The sequence below is a fragment of the Poecilia latipinna genome, unplaced genomic scaffold (genome assembly GCF_001443285.1).
Source record: "Poecilia latipinna isolate Pla-1442-1.1 unplaced genomic scaffold, P_latipinna-1.0 Scaffold462, whole genome shotgun sequence".
Lineage (NCBI taxonomy): Eukaryota > Metazoa > Chordata > Actinopteri > Cyprinodontiformes > Poeciliidae > Poecilia > Poecilia latipinna.
In genome coordinates, this window is record NW_015113078.1 from 27,636 (window position 1) to 40,038 (window position 12,403).

At 40.9% G+C, this 12,403-nt stretch overlaps 2 protein-coding genes across 2 annotated transcripts in view; both read right to left on the minus strand.

Moving 5' to 3' along the window:
• Nucleotides 1–5,169, minus strand: part of LOC106951487 (P2Y purinoceptor 14-like) — a 10,449-nt gene extending 5,280 nt beyond the window's left edge. Inside the window, exons 1-3 of the mRNA XM_015039060.1 lie at nt 5,100–5,169; nt 515–663; nt 178–437 (exon numbers count right to left, since the gene is read on the minus strand). Of these exons, the coding sequence (XP_014894546.1) occupies nt 178–437; nt 515–628 (374 nt within the window). The 5' untranslated portion in view covers nt 629–663; nt 5,100–5,169. The remainder of the gene's footprint in view (nt 1–177; nt 438–514; nt 664–5,099) is intronic.
• Nucleotides 5,170–8,522: 3,353 nt separating this feature from the next.
• The window catches only part of LOC106951481 (P2Y purinoceptor 14-like), a 7,568-nt gene continuing 3,687 nt past the window's right edge, over nt 8,523–12,403 (minus strand). Inside the window, exons 2-4 of the mRNA XM_015039053.1 lie at nt 10,243–10,366; nt 9,885–10,144; nt 8,523–9,595 (exon numbers count right to left, since the gene is read on the minus strand). Coding sequence (XP_014894539.1) covers nt 8,845–9,595; nt 9,885–10,144; nt 10,243–10,362 — 1,131 coding nt within the window. The 5' untranslated portion in view covers nt 10,363–10,366 and the 3' untranslated portion in view covers nt 8,523–8,844. The remainder of the gene's footprint in view (nt 9,596–9,884; nt 10,145–10,242; nt 10,367–12,403) is intronic.

Sequence of the window (12,403 nt, forward strand, 5' to 3'; positions counted from 1 at the left end):
ATAAAGCTAAAGTAGCCACAATACTAATGAAACATTTAGGCTAGCATTATCCTAATTTATGTATTCACATTTTTATCCATCTATCCAAGTTAATTACCCTGGCTGTAAATTATGTGGGACCTGTGCTTTAAACAATAGTCTAAATTAACAATCTGGTTGGCAGTTGAGGTGACATACCTGTTAGCTGCTATATAGCCCATGAACAGGATGCTAGCAGCTATATTGAGGAACAGGAGTGGGGCTCCAACGCTGCAGTAGAGCAGGTGGATGATGAATGAGCTGCTGGCGTAGTGAATAATGCGCATGGGGAGGCTGATGCAGAGCAGAAAGTCAGCCGCTGTCAGATGTTTCAGGTAGATCATCCAGCTCTTGGATGCGTGTCCATGAGCTCCACAGCAGTGAAACCACAAGGTGAGGCTGTTGAGGCTCAAGCCCACCTGCAGAGAAAATCATCAATCATCTGAATAATCTTTGCCTAATTTGGATTGGTGCAACCCAAAAACATGATACTCACCAGAAACAGCAGACTGTAGACCACTACTAGGAAAGAGTGGTATGATTTTACATCTAAATCACATGTGCTATTATGGTCATGTGATTCATGGATGGATGAAGTTGTTGCATCCATGGTTCTGAAGGTTTATCATGAGCAGCAAAACACAACTGTCAAAGAAATCACATGGTAATAAGGATGGATGCATGGACAGCATCTGCATTGGTTCATTTTCAACTAGTTTTCTCTGTTAAAGACACAACTAGGTCCATATGAGAAAAAAAGAAAATCTGCACATAAGGTTTTGTAGTACAGCATGAAATATGGGGACACCAACACCACCAAAAAACGGTTTAGCTCTAGTCCGTCTCGGCATCCCAAGCAGCATCACTCCTCACTCCATCATTGTAAGCCACTTTGAGTTCTGTAAACTGTTTTACTTGTACTGTCTCCATGAGTGAGCAGTATACAGCAGAGCGCACAATACTTTAAAAAGAGCCACTTTCACTCAGAACACATCCTGAATTTGCGTACCAGCATGTTGGCTTGTGCATACATTAAACGTTGTTGTCTGTAAACGTCTTTATCAGTCAGATCATCAGTTATATCATGTCCCAGGTACCTGACAGTAGCACACACTTTAAGAACGACACCAGATAATGAGAAGTTCGGAAGTACACACTTCTGATGTTACTCTTCAATGCATTCGTCTTGCCATACATTCTCAGTTCTTCATAAGTTTGGCCTTTGAGTGCCATAAATTGTACAAAATGTGCATATATATGTTTGCACATTTTCAGTAAGGACCATAAAAATTGTGCCACTAAAGATGTGCAGATGCTTATTTTAAATCTATTTAAATAGATTTATGCTTTATCTTAATGTATCTATAAGCTCTTTGAGCTGCCTTTGGCTGAAAGGTTATATATGAATAAAGCGGCTTGTCTTACCATCAAAGATTTTATTTAAATTACCGTATTTTCCAGACTACAAGGGGCACCGGATTATAAAACCCATGCTAAAACATACGGTCAACAAAAAAAAAAAGGTAACGGAAACAAAACAGTAAGTTTAGTTGAACTTTATTCGACTATGCAACACTACACTCACGTTATTTTTTATTCTTCTTCCACAAATCCATCAAAGTTTTCCTCTTCTGTGTCTGAATTGAACAGCATGTTTCACCATCAAACATGCCAGGTTCCCTCTCATCATTGTCGGGTCAGTCATGTTGCCAGGTGGCTGTTCAGCATTGATGCCGGTGCTTTCGCGAAAGCTGAGACAACAGATTTTGCAGATGCATTAGCCCAGGCATCCACAGTCCATCCACACATGGTGGCGTAACTCGCCCGGCGCTGCCTCCCTGTTTTAGTAAACGTGTGTTCAGTCTGTCATCCATCGCTCCCTCGCAGCTTCCCTTTGAACACCTTGTTTACACCGATGTCCAGCGGTTGGAGTTCTTCTGTTAATCCTCCTGGAATGACGGCAAACTCAAAATTAGTTTGCTTCACTTCCTTTTTCCCAGTAGCAGTGAGATGGGCGCGCATGGAGTCGCAGATGAACAGGGACGGTGATGCGTGGAAAAACCTACCTGGTTTTTACTTGAGGCTATGCTGCAGAACTCGGACAACAATTCTCTGATTGGTTTATCGCTGCCAGCGAACGTACTGCACACTTTAAGTCTCTGTGTTGGGGACAGACTTTGGAATTCAGTGCACACATAAGGCGCACTGCTGATTTTTGAGAAAATTTAAGGGTTTAGGTGCCTTATAGTCTGGAAAATATGGTAGTAAAACCGCAAATAACGGAATACCAGCAGTTATTGAATTTGTTGGGAGCTGTGATGGTATAGACGGACATCTGCTGGGTGGAAAGATCTCCTTTAACGTTTCTTTGTATAGTTAGAATACAACAATCTGTCACTGAAGGAGTTAGCCAGTTCAACAATTTGTGTTGTGTGTCAAAACTTAGTTTCATTCCAGGCCCCACCAACATCATGAATGTCCTCAAAGGCTCTTACCACCCTGCTTACACCTCTTGCCACCCTTCCTGTCCCATCGATGTGAAAAATTTCAGCCACTCAGCTGTTAAAGCAGCTCCACAATAGTCTTGGATGAAATTAATAATCACTAAAACATCAAATTACATAAAATAAATGTAGTAAAATGGAAACGTTTGAGCTCTTGACTAAAAAGACGATCCCAAAGCTGAAGAAGCCTTCTCAGCTGCCACATGTTTCCTTTCATCTTATTGATTTAAATAACAGGAAATAAATGTATTTCCACCAAGCCCCCTTATATAATATATAAGTCTTATCATTATATGTTCTTGTGGCAGGAAGTAGGTGGATTCAGAGTAATTGCTTGGGCCAATAAACGCTCATTATAACAACTAAAGTCATCTGTAGACTGACGCGCGTCGACTGACCCGTTGCGCTTCCTTGTTTTGCTGTCTGTGTGCAGCTGTTGAGTCTTATTGTTGATGTTCTTGCTGACTTCCTGTTGTGGGTGGAGATTTACACAGGTGGGTGCAATTTGCTAATAAAAGCCGACAGGTCACTCTGGTCAGCACTGCACTCAGGCCAAATGTAGCTGAAGGCTACTGTTGTTCCTCCATCACTTACCAGCATTTCCAGCCCTTTAAAGATGGCAGCATCAACAGGTTATGGGCCCAGAAAGGAGTTTGGAAGCCGATGGGACTGATTATTTTTTGATGGAGATGAAAAAACTGAGTTTTGGGAAACAGTTTTTGTCCCACTTATGTCTGTTTGAGCTGAAGAGCACCATATTATTGAAAGGAGAACCTGATGACGCCACTAAAAATGAAGAGGCGCATGCAGAACTAATTTAAGTCTTGGACGATAAGAGTCTTTCCCTTGTCATTCGAGATGCTGCGGATGACAGCAGAAAAGCCGGAGCTGACGTCTCTTCAGAGGACCAAGCAGATGGACGACGCCCAGATCTACGGTGTGAAGGTGAAGAGCCACATGCGGCAAAATTCAATAATTTCCTCAACTATTAAACCTCAGTCATGTTTTGGAGTTGGCTGACGGCGTCAGGGCCAGTGGCATCGCGCTGACCAGACACCGCAGAGTTTGCTTGAGAAACAGCAATGACCAAATTGTGGAGATGATTTTGATGGACACCTTATACGTGCCGCCATTTTCCCAGGACATCTTTTCAGTTAAAGCTGCAACTACCCAAGGAGCGACAGTCGTCTTCAAAGATGGACAGAACCGTCATCTATAAAAATGGTACGGCTTTTGACATTGTTTATGACAGACTGTTCTATTTAAATACTGTTACAGATGAGGTTGATGAAGCAGCATGTTAATGGAGAGTAATCTGCCTAAAGATTTATGGACATGCGCAGTTCAGACGGCTGCTATTATCCGTAATAGATGTTACATCAGACGTGTTGAGCAGACTCCATATTACATGCTAACTGGAAAGAAACCTGACAACTCTCGGATTTGAATGTTATGCATATAAATATGACAAGATGATGGATCCACATGATAAGGGAATTTTTGTTGGTTACGACAAAAATAGTCCTGCATATCTTATCCCATGTCCAGACAGGCAGAGAACTTAATAATAGGCTGGTAACGTTTACCGCAAAAAGTGAATGTGACACTCAAACTGAAGACATAAATGAAAACATTGTACTCAAAAGAGAGCTGAAGGTCAGCAACCAAATCAAGATTTGACAACAATTATCTCACAGAAGATTAAAATTGAGACTCGTGACGTATGGCAACTTCAAAGTGAACGTAACGTTGGTGCACGTTATCCTAAGAGAGAAAGGAGACCTCCTATACGGATCAGGGCTATGACATGAGATGTGAGGATGATCAAGCAAACATGAACATTGACTGTTGCTGCAGGATCGTTTCTGATGTGCCAAAGACACTGGAAGAGGCTATGAGCTCACCACAATCAGCTACGGGCTGCAGCTATGAAGCATGAAATGGACTCTGATGGAGAATAAGACTGACACACTCACAGCATTACCTGGGTAAACAAACAGTGGGGGCAGATGGGTATTTGCTAATAAAGAAAATCCAGTTGAGACACTTTCTGAAGCTAGAGACGTAGCAAAAGGCTATAGTCAGGTTGCTGGTATCGCCTATAATGAGACTTTCCCCCCCGACTGCTGATATGACATCTGTGCTTGTTTTAGTGGCACCAGATGGATGTAAAACATCATACGTCCACACCCCTATCGACTGTGAGGTATTTTTAAAACAACCTGAAGGATTTGAAGTGGTGACTGAGACAGGAAAGAAATTAGTCTGTAAGCTTAATAAGTCACTTAATGGTCTGAAACAGTCAACAGATAATTCCTTATTGTGCAGAACCCTGCTGACTATTGTGTTTACAGTAATGAAAATGAGTGTAGCCTGCCGCTCCGACCAAGGATGAAGTTTTACTGATGGTTTTTATGAGATTTAATTCCTTCAGCATTGTAATCCACATATCACCACCGTAAGAGCTGAAATACCTCTAAGATGTCTGTAACTAATCAGTTCCCATTCTTATGTTTAAGTCTCTGCAAAACATATTAACAAACAAATATACATTAAATACGTTTACAATCAACACACCTTTTGTGTGGAGAGGGCTGTTTGCTGTTTGCTCCATGAAAACGAACTGCTCTACTAGCTGTTGTATTAACCGCTGTAACCACTGTGGGTCACTAACTTCTGTATTTGAGGGAAAACAAACTGTTATACTGCAGCAATAGGCAGAAAATGCAAAATTAAAAGTATACAGCTCTAATCAGAATTCATAAATTACTGGTAAAATGAAACATTCAGATTCACTGCAATGAAAAACACTTATGGTTATTTACAAACAGAGAGATGTTGATTATTTGGGTTGATGACCTTATTATTGCAGCAAGTAATGATCAGATACTCAAAGGTGTGCTTAAAATTAAAGATCTTGGAAACCATCTCTGTGACAGTGTCAGCAGCAGAAATGTAAACAATACGCATTTTGTTGGTGGAAAAACAGGAACTATTTTGAGTTTCTGTCGCCAAGTCCGATTATTATAAGCGGCTTTGTGCATTTTTTTTTTAAGTCGTTTGCAAATTTAATGAGTTGCAAGTTGCGCCATTTTGGGCTCGTTTTTCAACGTGAAGTTGCTCATTTGGGCTTGGAAATAAGCAGAGACTCATAAGAAATCCCAGAATTTGTCTGTGATTAAGGTAGTTCCAGTCAGGCTCTTCCTGTCCATCATTTCCCGGATGATCCGTCCCGCTGTGTCTTTAATGCCAAGTTAATATTTTACCTCCGAATTACATCGAGCTATCTAGAAAGCTGCAAACATCGATACTAATATGACCAGCAATCAACGTGAAAACAGCCACGAATGAACGAGTCCGTAAAGTTGTGCATCTAAACGCCATTATATTATTAATATTAAGATAAGTGTCACAAATCTGTGCAGCAGCCATCTGAGTTATGGTAGAAGCGCTGCGCTCTGACACCAAATGCAGGGCCGTAATGCAGAACCTGCAGGTCGGGGGCAGGAAGGGGGGCTTTAAAATCCTTCTTAGAGTTTTCCGGACAATACAGGAACACACAAAATGCACAAATTACTAAAGGTTTTTTTTTGCACTGTTGTAACCATTAAACAATCTGCCCTTCAGTTCAGCCATATAAGTGGACACACATTGTTGATGTTACCATTATAAAATAACTTTTAATTAAGTATTGGCAAAGCTTAATGTAATTCTCACAGGTGACGCAGCGTTGTTGTTAGGAAGTAACTAAAAAAGTTACTTTTAATCCAATTTAGTCACTTTCCAAATCAAGTAGTCAGTAATCTAACCAAGTTACTTTTTCAAGGAGTAATCGGTAATCCGATTAAAGTTACTTTTTCAAAGTAACTATGCCATCACTGATGACGGCAGATAAACAGTTTTCCTGTAACAATAAGTTGTTTCTCCACCATTAGCTCATTTAGCAGGGAGTGTATGAGGTTGATTGACAGCACTAAAACCCTCCTCCTGGTTCTGATTGGTTGATTTTGGTCAGAACGGCGCATTTCCTTAGCTGCAATAGTAGTTCAGGGAGGAGGTGGAGGAGATTGATTTTTTTCAGATTATCTGTCTCACAGCAAACTGTCACAACATGGTGACAACTTTAACAAACAGGGAGAAATCGTTTTTTTAATTAAAGTTATATTCTGCAGCTTGAATAAAATGCAACTACATAGCATTTTTTGAGTCTGGATGGTTTTATGTATTTTGCATGTCGTCTGTGACTGTTGCAAGTGGGAAGACACATTTCAATGAGATTAAACTAATAAGAAAATTAAGCAACCTGCTTGCTGTATTGTACACAGACTGTTGCTTGTAAAATTCACTATCAGTAAATGTTGTGCTAGTATCAGAATAGGACCAAAGGAAGCAAGGCAGTTGCAAGCCTTTAAAATTGTGACAGTTTATGTGGGGCAGACTGACTAAAGCTGTAACAGTCGTTGTGCAGGAGGTCCCCAATTTAATTTTTTGTCATGGGCCCCAAGGTTCCTGGCGGCGCCCCTGCCACTGTACCACCAGGTCCCCTTTATAATGTACACATCTTATCATTATACAGTCATGTGAAAAAGCTTGGGCGCCCCTATTAATCCTAATTAATTTTATTTCTATAAATTTATGTGTTTGCAAAACCATTTCAGTTTATTTACAGTAATGCAGTAATATTTCAGTATTGCAATGATGTTTATTGGACTAACAAAAAATGTGCAATATGCATTAAAACAAAATTTGACAGGTGCAAAAATATGGGCACCTCAAAAGAAAAGTCACATTAATATTTAGTAGATCCTCCTTTTGCAGAAATAACAGCCTCTAGACACGTCCTATAGCGTTTAATGAGATCCTGGATGAAGGCATTTCTGACCATTCCTCTTTACAAAACATTTCCACTTCAGTTGGGTTTGCTGGTCGCCGAGCATGGACAGCCTCTTCAGATCATCCCAGATGTTCAAATGATATTCAGGTCTGCGGACTGGGATGGCCATTGCAGAACATTGTGCTTGTTCCTCTGCATGAATGACAGATTTGGAGCGGTGTTTTGGATCATTGTCTTGATGAAATGTCCATCCCTGGTGTAGCTTCAACTTCGTAACAGATTCTTCAACATTATTCTCAAGAATCTTCTGTTATTGAGTGGAATCCATGCGACCCTCAACTTTAACGAGATTCCCAGTGCCGGCATTGGCCTCGCAGCCCAAAGCATGATGGGACCTCCACCAAATTTTACGGTGGGAAGCAAGTGTTTTTCTTGGAACGCTGTGTTTTTTGCTGCCATGCATAGCGCCTTTTTTGTGACCAAACAAATAAATTTTTGTTTAATCAGTCCACAGGACCTTATTCCAAAATGGAACCGGCTTGTCTAAATGTGCTTTTGCAGACTTCAAGCAGCTCGGTTTGTGGCGTGTTTGCAGAAAAGGCTTCTGCTGCATCACTGTCCCATACAGCTTCTCCTTGTGCAAAGTGCACAGGGACACCATCTGCAGGAGGATGATGCAGCAGGTCTTTGGAGGTGGTCTGTGAGTTTTCCTTGACTGTTCTCACCGTTCTTCTTTTCCTCTCTGATATTTTTCTTGGCCTGCCACTTCTGGGCTTAACAAGACCTGTCCCTGTGGTCTTCCTTTTCCTTACTATGTTCCTCAGTGGAAACTGACAGTTTAAATCTCCGAGACAACTTTTTGTATCCTCCCCCTAAACAACTATGTTGAACAATCTTTGTTTTCAGATCATTTGAGTTGTTTTGAGTTTCCCATGATGCCTCTCTTCAGAGGAGATTCAGATAGGAGATCAACTTGCATTTGCCCAACTTAAGTACCTTTTTATGATTGGATACACCTGGCTATGAAGTTCAAAGCTTGATCAAGTTACCAAACCAATTTTGTGTTTCAATAAAGTAATGATAAGCAGTTAAAGGTATTCAAATCAATAAAATTATATGGGCACCCAAATTACTGCATCTATCAAATTTTGTTTGAATGCATATTGCACATTTTCTGTTGGTCCAATTAACCTCATTTCAATACTGAAATATTACTGTACCAATCAGTTATTGGATATATCAAACTGAAAAAGCTGTTGCAAACGCCCAAATATTTAGAAATAAAAACACTTAATATTAATAGGGTGCCCAAACCTTTTCATATGACTGTATGTTCTCGCATGTCCGATGAACTAAGCATAAATGGAACAGCTTAATCCTTTATTTTGCAGTGGGGAAATTCATGTATAACAGTTACAAGTTGAATGTAAATGTAAGCATACAGATTTTCAATTAATAAGCCTGTTCAAAAAATATCCAGTAATACAGCTATGGTTTATATTTGTCAGGATTACTCATGTTTGATAAAACAACCTGGACCGATGGTTCCTGTCCTAGTTCTCCCCTCACTGACTGGACCTCTCCCATGGTGGCTTTGGAATTATTGATGGTCTTCATGTGATCTTCACTGTCTCCCTCCTCCAAAATGGAGGTGTTTCTGTTGCTTTCTCTGCAGAATATTTGTTTCAGGTTAAACTGAGCCCTGAACTCCTTACAAAGAAAGACATAAATAAGCGGATCCAGACAGATATTAGAAACTGATATTAAGATGGCCACTTCCTTCAGGTACAACAACACTACGGAAACTTGAAGTATGACGTATGGAATTCGAACAAAGTGATAAGGAACAAAGCAAAAGCAGAACACACTGACCAATACCAACATGTTCCTACGAGACTTTATAAGCTTCTTGGAGTTGGAGGAGGCTAGCCGCCTCTGCTGTACCTGCAGCACCCTGCGGGAGGCGCTGTAGTAGAAGAAAACCAGAGAAAAGAGTACCGACAGGAAGATGATGGCAGCAAAAGCATGAATCACTCTGTACAGTGGTTTTACAGGTTCACTGATCAGATAATCACAGGTACAATTTTCAGAAGGACGAGGTTTGCGGTTAATCAGCACCATGATGGTGTAAGGTGTTGTCATGGTCAGGAGAACAACCCAGGTGGTCATCGAGATGATGTGGCTGGCTTTGGCAGTCATCAGGAAGTGAGTTCCCGTGGAATAAAATATCTTCATGTACCTGTGGAGAAGGACAAGGATTCAGGAACCATTCATTTGATTTGTTGGACCTTGTAGCATCCTGAATTTCTGCAGAATGAAATACATTAAATCTTGAAAAGTGAATGCAATTCTTTATAATGTCATGGCAGATGATATGCTGAGGGTGTTTCTGGCTCTGCTGGATGTTTCTTGCAATTTAAAAGGATATTGTTGCCACATGCTTGCTCAGGAGAAGGATGAAGCTAGTGGTAGACAGATTGAAGCTTTTTTTGCAGTAGTAAAAATGGCTGGTATTTAAGGTGCGGTACCTGTTGGCTGCAATGTAGCCCATGAACAGGATGCTGGCATACATGTTCAAGAACAAGAGTGGGGCTCCCAAGCTACAGAAGAGTATGTAAAAGGTTAACGAGCTGTTGGTATAGTGAATGATGCGCAGCGGGATGTTCATGCATAGCAGAAAATCAGCAGCTGTCAGATGTTTCAGGTAGATCATCCAGCTCTTGGACGCTTGTCTTTGAGTTAGACGGCAGTGAAACCACAAGGTGAAGCTGTTGAGGCTCAATCCCACCTGCAGAGGAAATCCTCTTGTGAGTAGCTGATGAAACTAAAACTTTGAGTGGTTTCTCTTTAAATTGTATCAGTACAACCTGAAAACAAGATCCTCACCAGAAACAGCAGACTGTAGACCAGTATTAGGAAAGGTTGTTGTGGTTTTTCCAATAAGCCATTGGTCTTATTCTTGTCTTGGCCTGTGGATTCATTGATGAATGAAGTCACACCATTCATGGCTCTGCAGGTTTATCATGAGGAGAAAAGCACAACTCAGTCAGACAAACATGGATGTATCAAAGCATCTGTGTACATTCATTTTCTAGGCTAGTCATGATGAGGCGATTACAACACGGGACTGTGATCTAAACCGGGCTGCTAAATCCGACAGTAGACTGCTTCCATTGATATTTAATGTTAGACTATTTTTATGTTTCATATTTTCACTCTGTAAATGTATTCAGTAAAAGGGCGGTATGTGTTTTTCAGGCACATAGTACCATTTTATAGTATAATCAAGTAACTGTGCCACCTTGAGTTGATATAAAAATGCTACATGACTTAAAAGAAATTTGACTTTGTAATGTAACGCCTTGAAATTGGGCCGGCATCTGTAAAATCTCCTGCTCTTTCTGAAACTCCACATCTCACTTCTATTCCTCTTCAGTGTGACAGACATTTGAAAAGTTAGTGATATGCTTTTGTTGAAATGTGATCACTTGAAAAGCTGATTTTGTTTGAAGATCCAGAGACCAAAGATCCAAGGATACACCACAAAATGGAGGCTGCACACACATTTGCCCTCCCCATTGACAGTCTATGCTCCCAGTTGTAGATACCCCAGAGGGGCAACCATCCCTAGCTCTCATGAGGAGGTCTCCTTCCTCCCAATGTGGAGACAACCAGACTGGGAATGGGGACCAGATGGCCTGCTCCTCCTGGTCCCCATTCCCAGATGGTGAGCAGAGAACGGGGAAGAGGAAAGACCCAAAATCTCCCTCTGCCAGTTACCATGGATCTCCACTGCAGTTGGTCCATCCTCTCTGCCTGTTGATGGGCTGAAAAGATCTCTGTGGTATGCTCATAGATGGCATATTGTTCTAGAACTCAATCCTGCTTTAAACTTCCATGCAACTTTCTCCCACATGCGTTCCACATCTGTGACCTGTTCTCGAGTGGATTAGGTTTGTGCTGGTTTTGTGCAAAACGCACATGATGTGCATTAAGGTTTGGTTGTGCTCTTGTGAGTTAGATGCAGTGATGGTGTTACCCTCCAATAATATCCTACAGGCGCCACTGGATATTGGCAAGAAAGATCTCTTGTGGTCTGCAAGCCTCTGACATTCTTGTCTCATGGAGAGGATGGTCAGGGTTATTCATAATTTATTCATTATTTTCATGATTTTATGAAGAATCCTTTTTTGCATCATCTTCCCCAGTATAGAACCAGCCTTCTTCATCAGGCTGCTGAGCCTTTTTAGGTTCCTGGTTCTGATGCTGCTGCTCCAAAATATGATGGATGAAGAGATGATGCTCTCAACAAACAACAAACTGATTGAAGATCTGCAGCATCTTGCTGCAAACCTTGAAGGATCTTAGCTTCCTCAAGAAGTACAGTTTCCTCTGTCCTTTCTTATAAAGGCTTCACTGGCTCAAATAGTTGAGGATATTTATATTCCTCAACTACCTCCACATCATCTCCCATGATGGAAACAGGGTTTGATCTAATTGTTTCTCCTGACATCAAGAATAATCTCCTTTGTTTTGTTTACATTCAAAATGAGTTGATTGTTCCCACACCATGACTCAAAGCTGTCCACCTTAGTCTGTCTTAGGATGTACCCACCTTTATTATTTAACATAAGTTGATTAAAAGAGAGGTCAGCTGTTTTAGTGCATTAGGCATGTGTGGCCTGTATTTGTGTGGTTTAGCTTTAGGCACTTGATGAGATGTTGTGCTCTTGTGTTTCTGGTGCAGTGATAGTTTTGCGCTTCTGATAATATCATGCGGGTGTCCCTGGGCGGGGGCTCCAACTATGTAAAATAAACTATTTTAATTTTGTGTTTGCTCTTTATGCTTATCAACAGAAAAAGTTTCAAACAGAAACTTTTTTTTAGATTTTTAACTTTAAAATGGGTCAGTTTCACCCCTGACAAGACTGAGTCTTTATTGAAAAACGAATCCCAAAGCTGGAAAACCTGCAGTAGGATGGATTTAACGATCCTGTTCTGTTCGTCTCTGAGGTACGGCAGTAATGTTCCTGGGTCACTTTGACCC